The 25,466-nt window shown below is 35.0% G+C and overlaps 1 protein-coding gene across 15 annotated transcripts in view; it reads left to right on the top strand.

Annotated features, from left to right (window-relative positions):
- The window catches only part of MEF2C (myocyte enhancer factor 2C), a 135,027-nt gene that overhangs the window by 102,562 nt on the left and 6,999 nt on the right, over positions 1 to 25,466 (top strand). For 13 of the 15 annotated variants that reach the window (XM_083883246.1, XM_083883245.1, XM_083883247.1 and 10 more), the window contains 5 exons: positions 2,481 to 2,667; positions 3,757 to 3,804; positions 16,546 to 16,718; positions 18,899 to 19,028; positions 19,924 to 20,059. In XM_083883246.1, coding sequence (XP_083739372.1) covers positions 2,481 to 2,667; positions 3,757 to 3,804; positions 16,546 to 16,718; positions 18,899 to 19,028; positions 19,924 to 20,059 — 674 coding nt within the window. The remainder of the gene's footprint in view (positions 1 to 2,480; positions 2,668 to 3,756; positions 3,805 to 16,545; positions 16,719 to 18,898; positions 19,029 to 19,923; positions 20,060 to 25,466) is intronic. The other 2 variants (XM_083883252.1, XM_083883242.1) reach the window with 2 other exon arrangements.

Below are 25,466 nucleotides of genomic sequence, written 5' to 3'. Positions count from 1 at the left end.
AAGACCTTCAGTTTTGCATTTGTACTGGTGTTTTAGTTTAAATAATAGAAATTTAGATTAGGAAAAGATATCAAGAAAATAGAGGCAATAATAGTCTTTGCCCAGACTCAGAGGGCAGACTTCATATCTGTTGTGACACAGGGTGAGGTAAACCTTATGCAAAGTGCTCTCCCGTAGGTGACAGTCCATGCAATATGGACTGGCACTCAAGTAGGCACGACCATGGGCTCAAAGCCACCAGGAGGAGAGAACTCCATCACAGCCCTGGTTGTTGCAATAACCAGAAACTCCATGTTGGCTTACTCATGTCTCACATCAGGCTGTCATTGGGATTGAAACATGGAGAGCTGTTCATATCCACTAGCCACAGTGAATTCACTGGCCAAAACCTTTTGAAATGGTAGGAATTAGCAGCAGCAGCTGACTTTGAGCTCCACAGTCATGTGCCTCTGAATAACATCGGATTTAGGAACATTTGGGGTCCTTCTGTGGCCAGTAAAAAGAATGAATTGCTTCAAAACATACTGTCAAGTTGATAAATGTTTCAGATTATGCTATGTGACCCTATTTCCAAGGAGCCCAGACCTGAGTCATAAGGTGCAGATTACATGTAGATTCTTATATCTATACATTAGATGTAGAACATGTGGATTCCCAAAACACCTCACCTTTCTTTCCTACCTCTACTTGAACCAACCAGCTCTATGAAGAATACAGCCCTTGGAGTGTGCTTCAGCTTCTCAGCAAAAGGAATCAAATTCCCACATGCTCCCCAGGCTGGGGAGCAATGCCAGCAGGTCCATCTACTCAGCCACCGTTGCTATGGCCGTCTCTCACAAAAAGGAGGCCACAGGCTACGGAGAGGGTATCAGAGCTATATTAACACCTCAAAATAATTTAAAAGCATTTGTGTAAATTATCCTTAACATTGTACCCTGAAATCCTGCTCTGTGTTTCATGTGTTTCAGTGGTCAGGCAAAATTATTCCTCTATATTTAGAGTAAAATTTTCTCTGTCCCTAGTGAGGACCAAGAAAGGGAAAAAAAAAAAAAAAAAAAAAAAAAAAAAAAAAAAAAAGAAAGAAAAAAAAAAAAAAAAAACCACCCTTAAAGAGGTAACTGTAATTAGATGATTAGATGGATAGGACTGTAATACATAGGGCATAGCCAACAGCTCCAGCCAGAGAAGAGATATGGGTGGCATAAGGTCAGGGTGCCTCAGTTGCCTGACAAGAAGTTGTTATGTCCAGCTCTCCATGTATTCATCCTAGGTCCTTGAAGATATACCAGTACTATCAGCTGCCAACAATAAAATTGAAACGTTTAATTTCCTCCCTCAGAATATGTTACCAAGCTACTTTAAAGAATTTCTTTGATGTGTTTAAGCTCTTGAAGCTTATAAGATTTCTAATTTGCAAATTGAGGTGTACTTGGTCTGTAGTCACATATTGAATACTTAAAATGCTGTCAGGTAATTATGAAAAGGTTTTTCTGATAAAAAAAGACAAAAAATTAATAGTTTTAAAAACAAATCAATTGAATATGGATTTCTAATGTAGTCATAACTTTTATAGAAATTCAAGTGACTGCTACCCAAGAAACCCAACCAACAAACTCACAACCAAACAAGGAAACCTGAACTGAGCTTCTTTCTAAGAGCAAAAGAAAAAGGCATCTCCTCACAACCACTGTTAGTGTGGTACACTACTTGGAGTTTTTGAGGGTTTTTTTTGAAAAGCATTTCTGCAAAGGGAAGTGACTCAGGAGAAAATCTTGCCTTTAGGTATGAAAACAGGATATTGAAAAGTCATCACTAAACACCACCTCCACCCCCCCAAAATTACCCACAAAGACTAGTGTGTATCTAAATTTCTTATATTTTTTGCTGTCCCTGAGGAGAACTTTGCTTTTTTTAAGCCCTTCCAAGCTGAGATAGAAACTCAGAAAAAAAGTTATCTACTGTGTTGGTGTCTTTTGTGTGACTTGGGATAATTCTGGTTGCTAAAGCAACAAAAGCTGCAATTAAAGCCTTACCTTTTGTATTCTGTCCCTTCCAATACTTTCCATGAAATGATGTCACTGTTGTCATGTAACCTTGATCTTGCAGTAATCTATGACACTAGATTAACATATGAGAAGTGAAAAATTATGACTTCACTGAATGAAAAAAACAAAAAATAGAAAATTACACTGCATTAGGCAGAGGTTTGTTTCAAACAAGAAAAAAAAAAGGAAAAAAAAATCTTTCCAGTTCTTACAAAATAAATGTGCAAGATGCATTAAAGCAAGATAGAATCACATTTTGAAAAATCATGTTTTAAATCTTTGGTAATTCTTTTGAAACTCTTCGCTTGAATCTTAGGGGAAAGGGGCAATCACAAATATTTTAACCACCAAGTACAAAATATTTGAACTAAATACAGAGTTACTGTTTCACTTTTGTACTATTCTCATGTTTGTTTTCCTTTTTTGTTTGTGCAGGCTGTTCCACCACCAAACTTTGAGATGCCAGTTTCTATCCCAGTGTCCAACCACAACAGTTTGGTATACAGCAACCCAGTCAGCTCACTGGGAAACCCCAACCTTTTACCACTGGCTCATCCTTCTTTGCAAAGGAATAGCATGTCTCCTGGTGTGACACATCGGCCTCCAAGTGCAGGTAACACAGGTAGGCTCTGCTCAATCCCATCCCTTCAAATGGTCTATGATCTGCTCCTTGAATGCCTGAGGTCACTTTAAACTGTACTTCAAGAAACAAGAACTCTATTTTTAATATTCATAAGTTTGTCCAAAATTGCTATGTTGAAAAAAAAAAAAAACCGACTACCTGATTGTTGACCAAGATTGAAGGAAATCAGTGGAGTCAATAAAGGACAGAAGGGCAGACAGTGTGCTCTTTCATAAAAAGGCAGCTTATCTACTTAATGCATGCAAGTACTCCCTAAAGCAGGGGAGAAAATGTAGACAATTTGAAGCAAGCAAATTCAAACACTCATTACTGAAATAATCAGTCTAAAGGCTAAGTGCAGAATTTATTTTTATTGATTCATTCACAAGTTTCTTGATGGGTTGATGTTAGTTAAGCTTTGTACTTCAATGCTTTACATAGCAAGGGGTTGTGCTTTGTTCTGGTGATGATGAGAGCTCAACTCTGAATAGGATAAGTAGGGATTAGGTTGTTTGAATCTGTCTGGCTCCAGCAACATCAAGATCCTTAAGTATACCAGGTGCAAAGAATCATTTGAGGTCTCCAAGTCCAAAGAGATGTTTTAAAAATCCTTAGTGTGAATGTCTGTGAAAGGCAGAGGAAATTAAAAACTATGTGTGTATATATATATATATATACATATATATATATATATATATATATATATTCTGAGCTACATTCTTCTCCAGGAATCTTCAGCCAATCCTTTGCTTTTCTGACTAGCATTCAACTAAAGATAGTTTTCAAATGAAGGACTACTATACATGACTTTCAAACATAATTTTTCATATGTTGTGGAAGTATGAAACTAAAATAAGGAAATTATGGGTACTCCATATTTTATTTGTCCTTGGAAGGCAAGTGTCTCATACAGGTAACATTAAACATCATGATTTTGTAATTATGGGTCTAATTCAACCACCTGTTGAAGTCAGAGGAATGAAATGGTGCGTACTACAGCAGGCTGATTGAAGGTAGAGAAAATATTTGGAATGTTTGAGTGTTGTAATTTATTGTGCTCGTTTACAACATTTCATTTCAACCCCCTAGGTGGCCTGATGGGTGGGGACCTCACAACCGGTGCAGGCACCAGTGCAGGTAAAGAGAAGAGAATTTATGTTTATTTTTCCAAGTGAATAAAGCACTTACTTCAAAAGCTGATTTCTAAAATAGCTCCCTTTTGGAGGGGTGATAGTAAAAATTGATTAGCACTTTTTTTAATTCCCTCAGCTGGGTTGTGGAGAGTTCACGGATATTTGTTCTTCTCTTATTAGTAGAAAGAAGTTTGTTTTCCAGCAGCATCAAAAATCTTGCACCTCAACAAATTCCACAGAAACAAATGCCTGGTTTCCTTCACATTAGCCTTTTCACAAAAAATTTTGGGCACATTGCTTTGCCTTTTTAAAGAAAAACTCCTAGTGGAGTCTGTGTCAGAAGCTCTGATCCTTTTTGCATCCTCAGAAGGTTTGCCATTGACTTGAGTGGAATGGGGGTTTCATTTTATGAATTAAAGCTTGAATAAAGATTTCAATAATGAGTTGCTCATTATACTTCAGTGTGTAAATTGTATTTCAAACTCCTGCTCTAAGACCATTGCTAGTCAGTAAAGTCTGTTAGCATTTACTTAAATAATCAGTAATTAACTTAAGCTTTGTTATATGTATTTGCTTAACTGCTTTGATACACAACAGGTAAAGGATTTTCAAAATACCCAGGCAGAGAAAAAGATAAGCCCTTTGGTCCTGCTCCCTTAGAACTAACAAGAACTGTGCTTGCTGAGGTCTGTGTTATCAAAGCAATGTTGTCAGAGTAGTTCTCTTTGCTCACTAAACTCAGTGATTTGTTAGCAATACTGGCAATGTTGCATTATAACAAATACGGATTACAAAAGACAATGGCAAAATTACTTTTGCAGTTTGAGAAGTAAACACGTATGTTCACAGAAAACAACTGAGTGATAAAGCATGGTCTTTTGCTGGGGTAACTGCTCTCAGAGAGAATGGTGCAGAAAAATAGTTGGAAGATCCATTTTTTGCACTATAAATCATGGCTGATATAAATTGTAATTCTGATATTGTCTGTTAAAATTACTTGTAAAGAAATTTTGGATATAATGGTTTGGGGTTTTTCTCCCCTGTCTATTCTCAGCCTGAATTAGGGACCTCCACTCCCCTTTTATTTTCACACATAGATGAGTCACAGATGTTTGTGTGATGCATTCATAGTACAGTTAGAGCTGTGCAGCCCTGTACCAAAAAGGCACTTTAAACACATGCTAAAGATTTGAAGATTTGTTTTGTATTAATTTTGGAATAGGGAAGGCAGACCATGGAAACTTCACTATCAATCTCCTTTGTTCTCAAAAAAAGAAGAAAAGTATGACAGAAAATTATATTTTTGTTCATTGTCTCCTGTTAACCTGAGAAACAGAACTAAAGAAAGTATTCTGCAGTGTTCGCATTTCGTCTTACTTTAAAGCTTGAGCAGAACTTCAGGAACAGCGGCAGAGGGACTGCCTTAGGAATTGATCGCCCTATTAAGGGGCTCCCTCTCCTGGCTCATTTAGAAATATCATCACCTCTTTACTGGCCTCCCATTCCTTTAAATAGATGCTGAAAAGCAATTACTAAAGAAGGTAGTGTTTTCTTTTAAAACAGGGGCATACTAAAATTAAAATTCATCTGTATGTGCGTTTCTCATAATAATCCTTGCACTTAATAAAATCTGTATATCACTACACTAGCTAAAAAATTATATTCTTTCTAAATATCGGGGGGGAGTTGGAAATATATTAAAAACATACATAAGCATAGGAAGACAATGGTTTGGTTATCCTTAATCAAAAATTAAGGATTTGCATTAAGCTCTTAAGCAATGTAACTTTGGAGCAAGCAATTGATTTGAGGGGCATATATATGAGGGACATTGCTAAGAATGCATCATAAATATTTAATTACAGGAATAGTCTTTGTTCTTTATTGGAAAATAAAAGCTTTAAACATCATTAAAGTAGTGTTTTCTAAATCTCTTCAAAGCAGAACAGTAGGAAGAATTAGATAAAGGGCTGAAGGAAGATGGAAAGGTCACTGTAAGGTTGAATCCTCTGTCTTAGTTGCATCATTCCACAATGGGACTATTTTGGACAGTCATCTTTCTTTAGGGTGCAGAAGAATAAGCATCAAAAGTTCTCTTTGTTCGTCATTTTTCACTAGAAACAAAACCCTCTGTGTTTTCTTCAATTTGGCATCTGAGAAGCTGGTAGCATGATCATGTTTGGGTTCATATTTCTGGCCAAATTGGAACCTTCTGAATTTGCATTTTTCCGCAATGTCAAAAAATAGCATATATTCAAAATAATATGCTCCAAGAAGAATAGTCTAAACAGTTTCATTTCTGCCACTAAAAAATGAAACTACTTTTTTTTACTAGCATCAGAACTCAGTTTCCATAGTACTTCAATATATTACATCAAAATAAATTGCATTATTACTGCAATATCAGAATTGGAAAAAGATTATTTAAGACTCTGTTTTAAGACCTATGGTATTTCATTGATTTGAATTATTTCAAGTAATAACCCCAGAATAATTCACAATTGACCTTGAGAGTCAATTCAAGACATAAATAGAACTCAGAAAGCTGACTACTTCTTTATTATATTACACAACCAATTACCATGTATGGTATTTTTAAGGTAAACCAAGATTGTCTCAGGTTTTTAAGAGTAGATTTGTTCTCAGCCAACCACTAACTGAGTAGTTTCTATAATGTAATAGTAGCAACTGCCAACAAAATTGGAGTGAACTTCACATTTAGTATCATTGCTAAATTATAAATATATCAATGGCTTTGGCACTATTTTCTCAAAACAGAGGCTTTCCTTGAAAGACAGAACAAGAACTTTTTGGACCCTAATAGGCATGCTCTAAACCCATTTTAGTTTACTCCATAACTAACATGAAGGCTAACTGATATGTTTACCTGTTTACATAATAAACTAGGTGAAGTTCTTCTGAATGCTGAAGTCCTGAAGTGCCAGCCAGTATCATAATTTTCTAGTGCTTTCTCTTTTTTCCTTTTCTGGGTGGTATGCTGACTGTGGATGAATGTATTATATATTCTACTAGTATTTCAAGCCACATGGGAATATTTGCAATAGTACCAATTTTTAATTTATATTCCCTCAGGGTAGAGACTATCTGGATGGTATATCCTCAAAGAGTGGTTTAGTAAAAAGATGCGCAATCTGCCCAATTAAGCTGACCAGCAGTACCAAAAATAAGCAAGGATTTCAAAGACATCTAGCCGCATTAAAGACTTTTGGAACTACAAATATAAATAAACAAACTAATTTTTTTAAAAGAAATTTAAATGTTGCATAAATATTCTTCACTCAACCCTGAAATTGTGCTTGGTATAGTCAAGAGAAGGTAATTCTTGGACTTCCAGTGTGGAAATGTTAAATAAACAAATGAACTTGGAGAAATATTTCTCAAACCACAGTTTATAGGCAACCTGTTAGTAAGACAGTAACTGAGTTTGCCAGGGAGAACATAATCAACTTTTGTCTGTCCCTTATTAACTTGATGAGTGGAATAACCCACAGACTTCTGATCCAAAGATTGGGCAAAATGTGGTACAGAAGTAAAAAATAGTTCCTGTCCAAGGAATCTTACAGTACAAAAGAAAGGACACACAGTGATTCATAAAAGTTTGTGATGCAATAGTGCCAAATACAAACAATAAGAATTCATAAATTGGCACATTGACTTAAAACCATGGAGAGGGATAAGAAATGAAAAATGTAACTGCTCTAGTTTTCCTTTTCCACTTTATTATACCTTTAAGTGTTCCTCTTCCAAAGTTTTCTCCATATAAGAAGAATGTATGTCTATAGAGATAGAGATAAATAGATGGTTGGATTGGCTGGTTCATTGGCTGGTTGGTTGGTTGGTTGGTTGGTTGGATAGATAGATAGATAGACAGACAGACAGATAGACAGATAGATAGATAGATAGATAGATAGATAGATAGATAGATAGATAGATAGATAGATAGATGGATGTACACTTTTTATCTTCATTGTTTTAAGGGAAGTACCTACAGGTAGGAGATTTTGTCAAAGCAGGTAGAACACTAGAACTTGTTTGACACTTCTAATACATAGTATGAAGGAAATAGTCTATCTACTGAATTTAATATCTATGTAGGCAGTCAATGCAGGCCTTTCCAACTCTAATTCCATGTAACAAATTACACATGAAAGTCACATCAATGAAACTTTGAGAATAAGTCTGAAAGGTTAAATGCTGCTGTTCATTTTTTTTTTTAATCTTGCAATGGGTGTCATATTCAAATGTTGAATATATCTGTCTTCAGCTAACTCATGTGACTTCTTATGAAAGAAGAGGTCCATTCAAGCCCATTCTCAGTAGATATCAATGAAAATCTGTAAAAATTTGGTCTTTATTAGGTTTCCACCAGTTGTGTAAGTATTGACTTAGTAATTTATTTAGTTATTCTCTGTGTCTTCATCTCTGTAATAACAATGTCTCAATATTTGTATTTATAAAAAGACAGACTGAAAGGTTTGAAAAGGAAAGTTCACAAGTAATGAACAATTAAATGAGTCATACAAACTGGTTCTTTGTAAATGAGATCATAAAGACAGGCGTGATTGACTTCGTTTATTACGAGACATTTCAAATGTTCCTCAAGTCTAATTTTAGTTCTTTAGATAAAATCCCTTTCCTAGTGAAGTCTGAGGGAATTTTTTGCTTTCTTTAAATGCTACAGGGATTTCACTGTTTTTTCTATCTGCATTCTTGCTCACTAAGACACAGCACAGTCTTCTGTTACACACTGCAATATATGTTCGTGTTCAAATTCAGAAAATAGAAAAAGGGATTGCAAATTAGAAAACATCTGGATTTCATGCCTGTCCTGAATCCTGAAAGGGATAGCTGATGCCTCTTCAATCTGGACTGCAGCAATGACTTTCCTGTGAGAAAGAAAACAAGAATGCTTTTAACCTCCTGAAGCTGTGACTGCAGCCCCACATGGAAGTTCCTGACAGTATTAAGTTAAGCCTTTAACATTAAGTTAACCCTTTAAATTTTAACATGATTCTCAAATCAAGATATTGAATCCAACAGTTCCATTTGTTTTCCAAAACTCTTACAAGGGGATTTTCCTGTGCTAACAGCTGGAGCAGTCTCTCAGTAATAGAAGCTAAAGGAGACAGGGATGGGTTAGTTATCTTTTCAAATAAGGCATCCCATTTATAACTGGAATTATACTTGTCTTGAAATATTTTTCATTGAAAGGAAGTTTCCTCAAAATAACTGATTTCAAACAGCTCAGAAAAGAAATCATTTGTTATCAACAAGTAACTTGTTAAAAGCAGTTGATTGACAAAGAGGTCATGGCTTCAAACTGAAACAGGGCAGATTCAGATTAGGTATTCAGATGGAATTATTGACTGAAGATTGTAAGGCTCTGGCACAGGCTGCCCAGAGAAGCTGTGGGTGCTCCATCCCTGGATGTGCTCAAGGCTATGAGTTGGATGGAGTTTAGAGTAACCTCTAGCTGAAGGTGTCCCTGCCTTTAGCAGGGGGTTTAGAATATGGGTATCTTAAGGTTTTTCCAACCCAAACCATTCTGTGCCATGATTTGTCAAAAAGTCTCTTTCAGGCAGCCAAAAGAGGTAAGTTCTCTCTTCTTCCTAGGCATGTATTTTTCTCCTATATATCTTCAGAAAGTAGTGTGTTTTTCAGCAATATAGTTTTCTCTTTGATGTAAGTCACATTCTGGTGTTGCTTTTTTTTTCCTTTCCCCTTCAATTATTACAATGTTGAAACAACCCGTATTAAAAAAAAAAGAAAAAAAAACCCACAACTTTTTTTTCATAACGAGGACTAGAATGGAGCATCTTTTCAATTAGCGTACGTATAAGAGCACAGTCAAATCCTGAAAACATGTTTAGACTAGGCAGTTATCTCAGATATCAGGGGAAGGCCACATATAAATTGTTCATATGCTACCAGGGCTATGCCAGTAATTGCAAGATTTTTTTGGAAAAGCTGTGATGCAAGCTAAGTTTCAGACAACCACCTCATCACTTGACACTGACCTCTCCTATTAGACTCCACCTTAGTGTGGAAGACCAGTGCATTCTTAGTGCAGATCATGGACTTTACATTTGCAGATGTCAGCAAGAATGAGGAGGGAGCACTATGCAAGGTCAGGGACATTGCACTGTGCAAGCTCCTCTTGGTAGTAGGTACAACACCAGTGGTAGGGGCAGGAGACATGTTTTACCATGGTAAGACACCTTTTTTACTGTGGTGAGAGCCATGACTCTCTGATCCCTGATATTTTGTTTGGACCTTACAAAACTGTGAAACAGGAATGTATTCCTGTTGCTCATAATGCAGTGCCCATGTATTTAAACTACAGACATGTAATATTTATAAAACACAAAACTGAAGACCACTGTATACTTAAGTGATTTTTCTCAATAGTTTCTACTTAGTCACTGTTTTGATCAGCTGAAGCTTCACTCAAAACAAGATAATGTGAAATGTATGGGTTCTGAAAACAGCATAACTATTGATAAAGGTGTTAGAACAAAATAGTGGAAATGTAAATAAATTAATCAATACAATCAGAAATAAAGATATCAGAAAAGTAGTTTCCACATGAAAGCTGTGTGATCTAAGATTCCTGAAATGAGATGCCATTAAATAATTATTAAAGCAGATAGTACAATGCTATGATTGGACATTATACTGTAAGCATACTGGCAATACTAATTGTAGTGCAAGACTAAAAAGCAGAAACGCAACCTTGATTTGGATCATCTATTGCTCTGTTTCTTTGCTGAGTTAAAAAAAAATAAAAGAAAAGAAATAAAAGAGGAATAAGGATGCTCATCCTTGAAGAAGAAAGCACATTCCCCCTTCTCTCAGTGTATAACTGTTGTGGTTCAACATACCACAGATCTTCATTGTTTATGATAAACACCCCTATTTCTAAGGGTTGCAAGGAGGGAGTTCATATGCTGGAATGTCTGCCTGCCACTTGGGAAGACTAATTGCAATGAGAATTGTTTTGAAGGGTTTCTCACAGTTGCTTGTGTGGGTAGCCACAGGCTAATTTAAACAGTCAGGTGCCATCTTTACATTTATTTTATTAAGGTGTGAACTCAAGAAGTGGGAGAATACTTACTGGAAGTACTAATTTAGAAACACTTAAATACCACTCTTATTATAGCAATAAAACAGCAGCAGTGCTGGTGATCAGGTTAGTTTGCCATGTACTTGACTCAGCAGTGATGTGTTTGCATGAGGTGTGATGCACAAGTCAGTTTTCTGTCCTCATGGTCTTTCATCATACACACAGCACAACTGTAGTGCCATCAGAGCCCTTTTCGTCTCTTTAGATTTAAAGAGCAAGTTCCCACTGATGGTAATATAGCTTCTGCATGGCAAGAATGGGTGAGATAGAGAGATGCCTTAGACTTCTGTTGATGCAGAAATCTCTACCATATATTTATTTTACTTCTAAGTAGTTAGTTTTAAAACTAACAAAGAGTTGTTGAGATATTTTTCTTCTCAATCTCCTCCTGTCTTTCCAAAAGTCTGTGTATTCTCTGAACTATCATCCTGTTTCAGTCCCCCCAAAAATGTAGCTAATACTTCACAGGATGTTTGAGAACTCTTCCACACAAAGTCATTAGTTTTTTTATACCATATCTGTATGAGCTGGCTCCACATAATTCAGTAAAGAAGGTCCATTATTGAATGTAGTGAGAATGGGCAGCTTTTTTAGAGCAAAAATTTCCTTTTTTTCTGGATGAGAGTTGCAGCAGATTGGTTTTCTTCTCCCATTTGTAGTTAGCAACAGCTCTGTGCTGTGAAATGCAACAAACCTGTGACCTATGAGTAAGAACTTTCAGTTACCTCTTTTTAAAATTATTTTTAGGTGAACAGTACAGATTCCTAGCATTAGTTCGTTGTTGCTGGTATCTTTTTATTTTGGATAGTAAACCATAGCCTGTTTCAGTGTGAATGTAAAAAAACAAAAACAAACACAAACACAAAAACAAAAACAAAAACAAAACAAACAAACAAAAAACCCACAAATAAGATGTAAGACAGAAAATGAAACTTTTCATAACTTTTTAATTACTATTAAGAACAATTACCATTCCTCCAGAAAATAGGAAAAAAACCTGAGTTTTTTTACATCCAGTGAAAAACTGGATGTAAATTTAGCAAAATTTCTATTGAATCTTTTATACATATGCATATATTTTGAAGCGAAGATAGTTTGCAGAATAGTTTACTGTCATGTTTATATATATTAATTCTGTATTTTAAATTCTTTTTGAGAGGCTTGGTGATCAGTCAAAATGTCATATATATGAGATATGCATTTAATATAACCAAGTAAGAAGCAGAAATCCTCCATGAACTCCAAAGTACACATGCATCTTGGAAGATATATGAATGTTTTCACAAGTAAACCATACACTTATTGGAAACTTGAAATGATCATTAGTATTTATTAAAACTCCTTCAAGAATTTGAAAGTTCATTTTGTATTAAAATTAATCCCAGGTTCCCAAGGATCTTGTAAATTCTCAACCCATATGGTCAGTGAAAAGTATTACAATATTACAATAAACAAATGAGAGATCAAATAAAGGACATACAAATTGTGTATCTTGTTTTTCATTCTTCCTCTTTAGTTCCTCAGACTACTACAAAGGATTTTTCATTCAGTATATATATTTGAAATCACAAAAGAGAAAAAAACCAAGTATGAATATGACAGTTTAAAAACATGAAGAAATCAAAATCCTAATATTTTCCAATTGTTCAAGACTTAAAGACTTTGAATTATTAAAATGATGTTTGAGAATGTTGAGAGATAAAAAAAAAGTTACTCTTTTCTCATTTGTGTTACCTTAACATATGGAAGGTTTCCTGGCTTAAATGCTCAGTATAGATTTATTTTCCTAACTCTGAGAATATTAAGAATTACAGCCACTTTGCAACTTCTGTAACACCAATGACCAAAACTCCTGTAAAAGTACAGCTGTTACTAATAGAGGATGAAAGGAGAGAAGTAAACTTTGCTCTCTCCTCTGTCCTGATTAAGCTCATGTCCTTCTGGTATCCTTAAAATCTTAAAATTTAAGATTAAGATGTTTAAGATGGTATTACATTAATTTGTAATACAGTTAAAATTGTAGTTTTTAATTGTTAAATGGATTTTTATAATAATTCTTCTTGACTGAATAACTATCAGTGCACAAAAATTAATTTTCCAAGTTTTTTGAAAAGTGATATTAAGGGATTAATCATGGAGCTTGTACTTGGACGGAATTTGTTCTACAGTCAATGGCACCTGTGCCTAAATGCAAACTGTGAGAGCACGCCCAAGAGTAGTGTTCTGTGCTCAAAAAGCATTTGTCTTTACATTCTGCCATTAGTTTAAATACAAAGTCTGGCACTGCATTTCATGACACGTGCTGCTCCACTAGCTCTGTCTAGAAACAAGTTCTCTTCTGCATAAAATATTTTTACTCTCGCAAGTTAGTATAATAAACAATACATGGAAAAAATATTTTTTTCTGAAAACTTGTTGAATTAAAAGTGCTGTAAATTTACAAATTCTGACATATGCCCTTTAAAATTTGTGCATCCACTGTTTTTATTTCTTCTATTTTCATTATGCCTCACAGAATACATTTGTAATGTTTAAAAATGTTCTATTCCATAAAAAATATGGCTTTTAACCAAATAAAAATGTAAAGCCAACTTGCTCTAAAATCCATCTGGTTTTCATTTTCTTATGATCTATAATCAGGAAATCTATTCATATACAACATGTAATTTTTGTGCTTTCAGGTGGATAGCGGAATGAGATGTTCTGCATATGATCACATCCAAATTGATAATTGTCCAGGCAGAGTGTAATTTTAAAGTAGAGCATGAAGGAAGATTTAATTTATACATTATAAGTCTTATATATTTGTTTTACCTCTGAATGTAAATGAGGCCGTTCTCTTTGGTGGATTTATCTGAAGGTGGGAGAGCTGCCTCAGAGCAGGCCACAGTCCTCTTGAGTTAAAAGGATACAGTTTAAAGAGCTGGTTTACATGCAGACTTTTCTTAACTTTAAACCACATGCATGCATTCATCGCTGATTTCCAAATGATGGGTTTTTGTATTATTGGTTTAAGGTCCACAATTTTACATTCCTGAATCCTCATTATACCAAAAGAATAACAGTTTGGCGACTGGAAAGAGGAACTGTTATTACATGGCTCCAAAATGCTAGGAGGCATAATATGCCATGGCCAGCAGAAATCTGCTGGCAAAGAAAAGATTGCAGTAGTTCTTAAAAAGAATTTGATATTTTTAAGATATAAATGTAGTCACAGTTCAAACTATTTTACATCAGTAAATTCCAGGTGAATGTTTCTGAAGAATAAAGCTTTATACAGAAGCACCCTTTCCCCTAATGTTTAATAGTATATAATATTAAGTAATCTTATGTAGGAAATGGGAGTTCTTTCTTGTAAGGTGATCTATTCTCCAAAAATCATAACTAGAAACAAACATAGAGTACAGTGCATTCTTATTTGCTATAGTAGATTAGAATGTTTTGCTATATATCTTAGGTCCTGTATTGTAGAACTGAAAAAAACTGCTTCAGACTGTTCCATTGCCACGCTCTGAGCAAATCCTTGTCATACGAAAAATTTCACAGGCAGTTTTACATCCTGCTGGTAAATGTACTTCTTCAGGAAACTGACACCAGAGAAACCCTACTTTTGCTTCAGTTTCTGTTGATCACTTCATGCATTGTTTTTCAGTATTCAGTTTGTAAAAGATGAACTTCTTTAAAATGTAGTGTGGTTTCTGGTAGAAAATACTGCTGCAAATTCAAAATGCCCCTTCTAATTTCACTGCCTATAGTAACACATAGCATTAATTTGAGCATACTAGGTAGCTCATCTATGTTGAGAACAATTGTTCATTCTGAGGAAAAAAAGCCCAATGGTAAAAAATGGAAAAATTTTGACAGCACTCTGCTGAGTTTGCTTGGTAAGGCTAAAATACATTTCAGAACTGATTTTTTTTCCTAACTGTGTGATGTTATTAGGGAAATAAACAATAAGATTAACTATGAAAAATATTTTAGTGCAAAATCTCCAAAGTCCTTTTAATACAGAATATTAGAAGTGATCTAGGTATTCTTAAATTTTCATCATATTGCAAAGACTTGGAGATCATTAAATAAAAATCATGAGAAAAACAGGACAGGCCAGACCAGCTACTAAAGGTACATGACAAATACAAAATTCAAGCAGTTTTTGATAACTTTCCTGTGCTGTAATCCTAGTGTTCACAGTTCAGGGTCTTCCAAAGCCTGAAGTGATATTTTTATATTTAATTGCCTTTGATTTTGTTTCCATGGATTTACTGACTTGATAATACAAGTAGCTGATGCACTTGAAGGTTAAAAGCTTGAAAATCTTAGTCATGCTTGGACACACTTCATTATCCCAACCAGAGGAGCAAATCACTGTCATGTACTGTCATTTTTATGCCCACCTCATAGACATTATCAAATTTAGTTCCATAATCCATTTATGTTCTTTAGGGCTATAAATCCCATTTCATTTTGGGGGGCAGGGGGTGGTATGTGAGATACTGTGGTCTTCACTGACTTTGGGACTACAAAGGAAATTTGAAGGTCCAGGATTTCTGACCTAGAGAGCTCTGCCACAATGATTAGCTTATCTTCTCACACAAATTCTAGACTGTGTGTTGCAGCTCATTAACAAATGTTGCAGCTAAACCCAGAAAAGAAAGTCTTCCCTAGCATTTGTTTGTTTTTTGGGGTTTTTTTTTGTATTTACCATGAAGGTTTTCTCTTTCCCTACTCATTTTCTATTCCTTTTCTATCACTGGGCAGCTTCTGTACCTCTCTTGAGATTGTGTAGACAGAATTTCAAGATTACACTAAAAAGTCGTCTTTTTCCTTAGATTGTATGTGGGTAAGAGGTGAAATCAGGTGAAAGAAATAGTGGAATGGTAGGTCAGTAACCTTATGGACACATAGTTGTCAATGCAATGTGGTGAGAGAAGAACACGCCTTTCTAAAAACAATAAAGGAAGGAAGCAAATGATTATCAAAATTGTTCTTGGGGCCTACAGAGGAGAGATGAAGATGAAAGATATGGTGGTGGTTTCCAAATAAGGTTATGATCTTGCTCCCATTGACTGTGGTGAAACAGTGTAGCAAAAAAGAGCCAAAAGAGTTCATGAATCTTTCTGGTCCTCCCTCTGCCTTTTGTGGAAATTATAGCCTTGCTATACTCATCTTTTGTTTAAAAGCAAAACAAAATCATGAGCTGCAAAGGGCTGAGTCAGGAAAGGAAAAAACTTTTGTAGTTGTCAAGAAAATATGAAATAGCTTTGACAGTTTCTATGCCCTTAAATTGTCTGACTTTCCTGATTCTTGCAAGCCAATGCCAGATGTTGGGTGCTACAAGGGCGCAGTGTATTGTGCTATATACCACAGTGCTGTAAACAAAATTGTATCATTGAGTTAATTTCGGCACATCAATGACATGTTGGCAGCCATGAGAGAAAGCATTTGAAGACCAGTTGTTCTAAATATGGCATATGTTGTATTCTCCTATAAAGATAAATGACACAGATATCCACCACAAGTTTTTGATTTCACAGTTTTAGAAGAGCTTAAAAGATACAATGGACTTTATCAAACTTTTCTCTCTTTTTTTTACCTTAACAGGAAATGGATACGGCAACCCTCGCAACTCACCAGGTCTGCTGGTCTCACCTGGCAACTTGAACAAGAATATGCAAGCAAAATCTCCGCCTCCAATGAATTTGGGAATGAACAACCGTAAACCAGACCTTCGTGTGCTTATTCCACCTGGCAGCAAGAGCACCATGCCATCAGTGGTAATGCATTTTCAAAGCTCTTCCTTTTATCTCTTTCAAATAAGAGTTATTTAGGAATTTCAAGACTGGCAAAGGAAACTAAATTCATGATTGTTTGTTTTTTCTGACTAGAGCTTGACATTAAGCTGAGGATATAGGCTGACCCTCTTTAATTACTTTTTTGAAGTCTTATTTACTTCCTACCTTTTGTCAGTTAAGTTGAAAAATAGGAACTGTGCCCTAACTGTGCACAGTCTAACCTTCTGCAGTCTCTTTCCCAGCAGCTGAAAGAGTCTTTCCTGAGGTTATTATAAAGGCTTAATTTAATCCTGAATATTTCCAACCTATTATGTTTTTCTTAAATATTTATCCACATAGACTTTTAGCAGATGGCATATTAACAGTAATAAATTAATTTGAGCCCTATCACTGTGAGCTCCAAATTTTCTAATGATAAGAGGTAGTAAATAGACAGAGCAAGAGAAAAAGGAGTATGAAATTTCTGCATCTTCTGCCAGGACTAGTGAAATTTAGGCAATATACTAGGCTAGAAGGCTGAATTGGGAGGATATCATGTACAAGCCTTGTACTTTCTTTTCAAAAGTTCATTAGTGTTTCCAAGTAAAGCTATTTTGAGTGATTTAACATTAAAAGTTAACTTAATTTTAAACAATTGTCATTTAAGTGATGTAGTTCTCCATTTTGTAACAAACATTATTAAAACAACTTCCAGGTTAGCTTCTTCAGCTTGCAAAATAAATTAATCATCAAACTAAAACTGACAATACATGTGATGCTACCTAAGTGAAAAAGTGACAAACAGTCCTGCAGACATCAAGGCAGTAACAAGCTGTCTGCATCCAATGATTTATTCCCAGCCCCTTAAAAATTATATTTTTCAAGAGACTGTGAGTGGTCAGATATAGCAAGACAGTCTACAAACTATGGGACTGTGGAAGAAAAAATAAATTCTTGGAGAAAGCCTTGTGCTGAAAACTGGATAGGTTGTTCCTACAATCGAGTCAAACATTCTATTAGAAGGAGGGCAAATAAGAGACCTATGAGATATATTTTTTCCAAGATATGCTCAGAAGGTGTTTAATTTGCTGCCCCTATGATATGAAAATATTTCCTAAACTAAGACCTGCATCCTGTAAATATTTATATTCACTAATTTTTAATACTCCTTTCCTATGCAATCAGTCTGAGGATGTTGATCTGCTTCTGGTAAGTGGTAATAATGCTCATCTTGATAACAAAGAAAAGAAAACCAGTTATTTTTATGACATAGGTAAAATATTGGTTGAAATAAAATGGAAAATATTACAATAATTACCATGTTGTGAACAATAAGGTCATTGCAATCTTTTAAATATAGCAATAGAAGGCCAGATGCAGTTGTTGCACATAATCAAATTTTGCATGCTAGAATTAAGCTTTCTTTTTGGTGGTGCATGGAGAGCATGTAAACTTATGTTGTTGAAGATGGTGCAGCCTTATGACATCTCTTTTGGTGGCTCTCTAGCCATTTTTTTCCTGCCACTCACATAATTAGAGCTCTCTAGTGTAATCTTTACAGTGCAACACCTAGTCATACCCTGGAGTTAAAGATAAGTGTATAACTGCTGTGCAATCTAACAGCCTTGAAGGGTTTCTTTATTTTGCACAAAAATGAAGTAGTCAGAGCTCCGTCTCCTGGTAAGGGTTCAGTGTTCAGTAGTCTGGGGGTGCACCTCTTTCAAAATCCAGCAGAGCTGGGTTTAAAGGGTTTTCTTCTGCCTTTTTGTTTTGCTTTGTGGTGTTTTGTTTTGTTGTTTTGTTTTGTTTTGTTTTTGGTTTTGTTTTTTTTTTTGCGGTAGTTTTTTTTTCTATATGACTGAAAAGGAAAACAATGGGAATAGAGCTTATATATTTCATTAGTTTTTCACATGATGTGTTCTTCTACCCACAATAAAAGCAGTCTTACTAGTTCAGTTACCTAGGAGATACTGATGTAATGGGTTACTATGGTGACAACTGGTCTCTTGAAAGCTTGTAAATGATAGGGTTGGCAGAGTTCATCAAAGCCACATGTTAAATGATTAATTTCTAGAAATTTGTAACAGCCTGTATTTCTCATGCGCAAAGCATTCCCAGAAAGCAAATACACTCAACTGACTTCAAACTGATCAATAATATGTTTATTTTACTTACTTTAAAAGAATCAAAGGATAAATAACTCCCAGTCTGCTCAGTCATTGGCTACTCCAGTGGTTTCCGTAGCAACTCCTACTCTACCAGGGCAAGGGATGGGAGGATACCCATCAGCCATCTCAACAACATATGGTACTGGTAAGTATGGGTGCAGGATGCAAAGGATGGGGAAGGGAGCAAGGTGCTGACAAGTGTCTATCTCAGTATTAATGAATTAGCTAATGTTCTTTGGGAGAAACTGAAAAATTCATAGCTGTTATGCCTTTGCACTACATTTGCTTATTCTGTACCTGTCACTAACTTCAGACATATCTATTTTAAAGTTAGCTGATTTGCTTGGAGAAATTTGATTTGGCAGCTTTATTTCATTGGTTTTAATTTTTAATTTTTTTTAAAGGGAAATTTAAAACCATTAACAGCTCTTAGTCCTCCTTGGATATAATTTCATGCAGTTGAGTGCGCCATGCTAAAGCCATGAGGGCAGTGGGAATAAGCAGCTTCACTATCTCCACACCAAATTTCAGTAAATCTGTTGGCTATCACATCTCCCTACCTGGGAGGGTGCAGAAATGAAGCCTCAAGGCATCTTTACAGTTCCTGTTGTGTACTGCTGCTGTACAGAGTGCACAAGGCGACACATAGATCCAATATATTTAAAGAACACATATATTGTTCAGAAGCAGGCTGCCTTCTGGGTTCTGCAAGGAAGATTGTAACCAAAATTTTATATTTTTCAAGCCTTTCTGACAGTCCATTTGTAGTTACGGTGACTTTACAGGCTAAGAATGCTTTAGATCTGCCAGATCCAGTAAGCCCTGTTAGATTCCAGAATAATTATTAGTGCATTATTTGCTCCCAAGTTAATGAGTTGAGGGAAGAGGAAGATTTACTTTTTCTGCTGCAACTTAATGTGATTGGTGTAATTAAAATTAAAAGGCTCACAAAGTGACATGAAAATTACTATGCTGGTTGTTGTTTAATTGCTTCCTCTTTAATTCTCTCTTAATTATTGTCTTTCTGTTTTCAAATCTAGAATATTCTCTGAGTAGTGCAGATATATCATCTCTCTCTGGTTTTAATACAGCCAGTGCTCTTCATCTTGGTTCTGTGACTGGCTGGCAACAGCAACACCTACATAACATGCCACCATCTGCCCTCAGTCAATTGGGGTAAGCAGTATGTTTTCTTTATTTTACTGTCCTACATTGACTTCAGTCTCCCCAGGAATTCCAAATGTGAAATATGTCAAGATAACACACCAGAACTTATTTGCTGTGTGTAAAAACTAGATTTTGCAAAACTGGAACAATGCAATTCATGGGAAGTTTTCTAGGGAGCGACGATGAAATGCTCTGTGGTCATGACATTTTCTCAGTAGTGTATATTTTATGTTTTAGCGTTTATTTCTTTAAATAGCATTTTATTTCACTTCTAAAACCAAACACCTATATTGTACTGATACCATACTTACTATTTATGCTTTTAATTTCCAGTTAGTGTTGCACATTTACAGTAAGCTAGAATTTTTTTTAGATATTTTAATAAAGTAAGACTTACATAACTAATCGATCTGAGAGTAAGCCTTAACTTTATATAATAATCATATACTTCCTTCTGTTCAACTCTGAAATTCAAATTCATTTATTTGGAGATGATTTCTATGAAAAAATAGCATGATTAGAACTGTGAGCTCACAAAACTCACTGTGATGTGCCTGTGCTGAAGAGTACAGGTATTCCTGCCCTCTAGCGGCTAATTTTACAATATTTATTCAAGATTTGGAGAAACATGGTGCTCAATCATCTCAGGATCTTTAGAAGTGTAAAAATTCACACAGGGAAATCACCTGAACAAGCAAACTCTTGGCTCATGTAAGTGAACAGGTGTATGATTTTCAAACATTCTGATATCTTCAATTTCTATTGAGTAAGACTGTGGTACTGATACCTAATGTACAGTTAGACATGTTGGAATTTTAAAAAGTTTAGTTATAAAAATAGAAGCTGAAAACAGCAGGAGTTTATTTATGAGGAAAAAATTAATTCATATACATTTTAAAGGAAACTTTTCTTTCAGAAAGAGGTCTTCCACATATGCTTTACTTTTTTGAGATTGTTGCCATAGTGTGGAATGATTTCATACTCTAAACGTGGCTTAAACATCAAATTTCTCCTTCTACTTTATCTGATCATTTTTTGTAACTTATTTCAATGTCTTTACCATGGTGATAATTTGGGTTTTTAAGGAAAGCTATACAAATGTTTCAAAACAAACAAAATTTTTAAACCTCATTTCTTATATAAATAAGTATATATAGGTAAAAATGACATAAAAACATACAAGTTAAATACTTGTGCTAGAAAAAATGGTCAATATCTTTCTCTTACACTTTTCTTTTTTGAGTTTGTACAATTTCTGGGGCAGCATTCACACTTACTGTACAAGTAAAGTCATAAATTCTCAAATAAATTGAAAGCTCATGTTAGTATCACTGTACTAAACAATTAGTACCATGCCAAGGAATGTAATAAGGCTATTTGGCTGGCCGAAAAAAAAAAAGAAGTATAAATTAACTCCTAAACTAACTTTTCAGACACGTCACACACCGTGATCTGTTTCTGATTCTTATTGCAAAATGTCGAGTGTAATGGCTGTGGAAAACATTTTGAGTTGCTACTTTTGTTACTATTATTCTTTCAGTGATTTGTAAGTTAATCCAGTTATGAAAGCTACTTCCCAGACAAATCTGGAGAAGTCATCTACCACTACAGAAAATCTTAAGCCTTTATTTTGCTCACTGACTTCCACATGCAAGAACATCTGTTTAAACTTTTTTATTACTTGAAATTCTGTAGAACATATTCAGTCCATGTCAACCTGATTTAGAATTTGCAAAAAGATTTTAAAAATGAAACAAAATTGCAGTCATCTTCATATACTTGAGAAAACACATCCAGAAAGGTTTTGACAACATAGATCTCTGTGCTTAGTGAGGTGGTATACTGAAAAGATTTGGCAGCTGTGAGAAGCTTGTTGTTAACAGTAAGCTATAAAAACCTGTGAGAAAACAGTTAATGGAAGAGGCATTCCAGCTGTCCTTCAGGTTTTGTTCTTCAGCAGAGTCTAAAGGTGAAAATCAGCTTTGCTTCCCCAAAGCATGACAAGAATGTGATTAGTAGTAGAGTAAGATGGGGGTAGATGTATAAATAATCTTGCTCCAGATAAGTCCTCAGCAATTTCAGTAGCACTGTCAGAACCATCTCAGAGGTAACTGGAGATCTCTTCAACCTAGCTCTTGGTTCTTGAAGCTGACTGTGCAATTAGGAGCCACACAGGTACTGGTGGGCTAGAGAGGAAATACATGAGGACATGGGAGTAGTTCACCTTCCCCATCTGTGCAGATTTTGGCCTTCTGCCAAGCCTGGTGAACAGCATAACAGCATAGAGCCTGTTTAGACATGACTGGGACATTAAAATGTTTCAACTTTTTCAGTTAAAAACCAGAATAGTATTTTCATGGTCTTTTAACTGCATCTACATCTGGAAAAAATACATACAAAAATTCTACTAAAAATCAGTCCCTCCTATAGCTTTGGGATTTGTCCTGAATAGTACATCAATGTCTCTTACTGCTTATTTAACATGTACCAAAAAGACTTCCAGAAGTTAACTGCTGGTAACCAGAAGGGAAGTCCTTTCCAAACTTAGTAAAGAGTTATCAAAAAATTTTATGCACAAATCCAGAGTATGAAATATGTTCTTTTGCATGTACATTTCCTAGCCTAAGAGACATTCTTTTCATCTAGAAGTAACATCCACAGGTGAAGTTTTCGCTTTCCTAAAATATGAATGCAGAGAAAGAAACAATATTTAATCTGAAGGCACTTCAATATAGATAATTATTTATGGAAGAGAAGTTTCTCCAAACTTCTACCATGTGAATAAAAAGTTATCCAAATTCATGCATGATGTTGCTTGTTCTGTGACCCTTATATAGCAAGGTTATCACTTAGCTACAATTACTCTTGATAAGGTAATAACTATACCTAGACATAGGAAAATATCCCCCATTAAACTATTTTTACTGAAAAATTTGAAAATAGTTACAACATGTTTAATGAATTTGTATCAGTTCTGCCAATTTCCTTGTTTTGAATAAAAACCTTATGTATTTCAGATTGAGCTTCTTTTTCTTATACTGCTATTATAAAAAAAAAATGTTGTAGTAACTCATTTTCATGCTATTTTTTTAAATTCCTGTTTAAATTTCGGCCCATGTTTACCTGCACTCACATAGCTGACAGCTGTTAGAGCTGCACATAAAATTCTGACAGGCAGAATACCAGCTTCATTAATGAGAAAGGGCCAAAAAAGCTAAAAAAAAGGTCTTGACAGAGAAATTCTTATTCTGCTTTTACATTGATCAGAAAAGTATTTAAAAATAAACAAAGCCAACTAAAAACCACTTAACTTTTGCCTGAAAAAGAAATAAATAGCGAGGAGGGGAGAAGCTGAATTGCTAGTCAGTGATAAATATCTTCTCCTACCTACAAATTAGCACATAACTAAAATTACATAAAATCTAGCCATGAATTTTCAATGGTCCTTTATATATATTTATGGGGGAAAATTATATGAAGTGAGGAAGAAAACTGATTTAGAGAAGGGAGAATGGGTGTAGAAGAAAAGGTGCATGAGGCTCCCTTCCTTCAATAGACCACTTTCTCTCTCTAGAAAAACCTACCTGGTCCATGTTCATGTCCTCACTTATTGCTTTCTCAGACCTGCACTTCTGCATGTGCACGCTGAGCTTCAATACCACTTGGAGATTCAGATAGAAGAAGACGCACACAGAGCTGTCATCATCCCAATCTCGTGGCACCCTGTCTTGCTCCCCACTTCTCATACACCAGAGCTGTGTAGATGTTCTGTGTGGAAACCACACAGGAAACAGCATTTCTCCATGTGCCTATCATAATCTGAATAAACATCAAATTTTAACCACACTGGGCTCAACAGGGCCAAGTTAAAACATTAATTTTCTTCATTGTTCCCATAAAATGAAATATTTTCATACAATATGTGAAAAAGGTGACGATGTCTGCATAAGTGGACTGCCCAGCACGTATTCAGTCCATGTAACTGTACACAAACCTTTGAATCATTTTCTTTAGTTTCTCCATAGTTTTTCCATATCCAAAACCTGTTTGTTTACCAGGGAATTTAGTGAAGGTTTCACATGATTACAATAGGGCATGCTTGGTCCCAGTTCAGGTAATTATACGAAGCAACAGTGTAAAATATGCATTGATACATTTAAGTGCAAACAGCTGTTTCTACACTCACACATACCTATACAGGGAATTCAATCATTTTGCAGCAGACAGAATTCTCATTTCTTATGGTGCACCTTCCATTTTAAATAGAGGTCCATTTTCTGTTTGGAATATAGATTTAAAGACAGCACTTAAGTAACTGTTTTTTCACCATTCGCAAGTATGCGTAACAGTATGTTTCCCATGTAGGTGACCATGTTAGCTTAGATGAGCTTCCCATAAAAAAAAATTCAGAAAATGTTAATGAAATATTGTAAATTATAATCACATAAAAAGATTATAAATTTCAGAAATACTTTCAGCTGTAGAAGACTGCTTTTTTTAGAAAGAAAAAAAAAGTGAATCAAAAAAAGTGCTGACATTTATTTATGTTATTTTAACATTGTTTTAAGCCTCAAAAATTCAGTCTTGACTTCCCAAAACAATTTCTTATCCCTTTTTAAATTTAAAAAAAAAAAAAAAAGGAGTTTAAAATTCAAATCAACCTGTAGCATTTATAAAACTGCCACTAATTTTTATGCCAGGTAATTATGTAATACTGTTGGTGATTCACAAGGTATCTGTATAAAAATCTATAGAGATGCATTCTCATACTCACTTCTGAGGCGCTATTAAAAAGGCAATATTCCAGTACAGCAACACCAGCTCTGTATCATTGAAACTCAGTTTATCCTTCTAGATTTGTTCCTTTGGGTGCTGTCACACAGTAGAATGCCAGTATGTTCCATGTGAACAAATTTGATTGAATATTTTTATTTTTTGTCTATTTTTGTCTTTTTTTAATTATGCCCAGCTTTGCAAAGTGGCATGTCATTTGCTCAAATCAAACACCTCTAAATCAAATCCCCAGGCTCCACTACCCTTTATTATAGGACTTTCAGGTTTAGCTGTAAGCTTGGCATGTAAAATCATTTGTAATCTGATCATACTGACAAGCTGTTTACTCAGGTGAAGTCCTAAGATGTCCTAACCAACATGAAAACAAAGTCACTGGGAAAAAAAAAAAAAGAAAAAAGAAAAAAAAAAGACAGAAACTTATATTTGATTCTCTTTGGTCTGTTTTTAACAATTTTTCAGGAAGAGTGGAATATTTTACTAAGTTGGAATGGCAAGGTGTTATATTTACAGTTTCTTATATGTGTTAATATTTACAGAAGCAATACAAAGAAAATATCCTCTTTGAAAAAAGAAAAAGGTTACATTTTTTACTGTGAAGGCTATCACTCATGAGCTCTGTAAC

This window comes from Zosterops lateralis (assembly GCF_965231275.1).
Source record: "Zosterops lateralis genome assembly, chromosome: Z".
Taxonomy (NCBI): domain Eukaryota; kingdom Metazoa; phylum Chordata; class Aves; order Passeriformes; family Zosteropidae; genus Zosterops; species Zosterops lateralis.
Note: the sequence above shows the minus strand (reverse complement) of the source record. Positions and strands in the feature narration are given on the sequence as shown.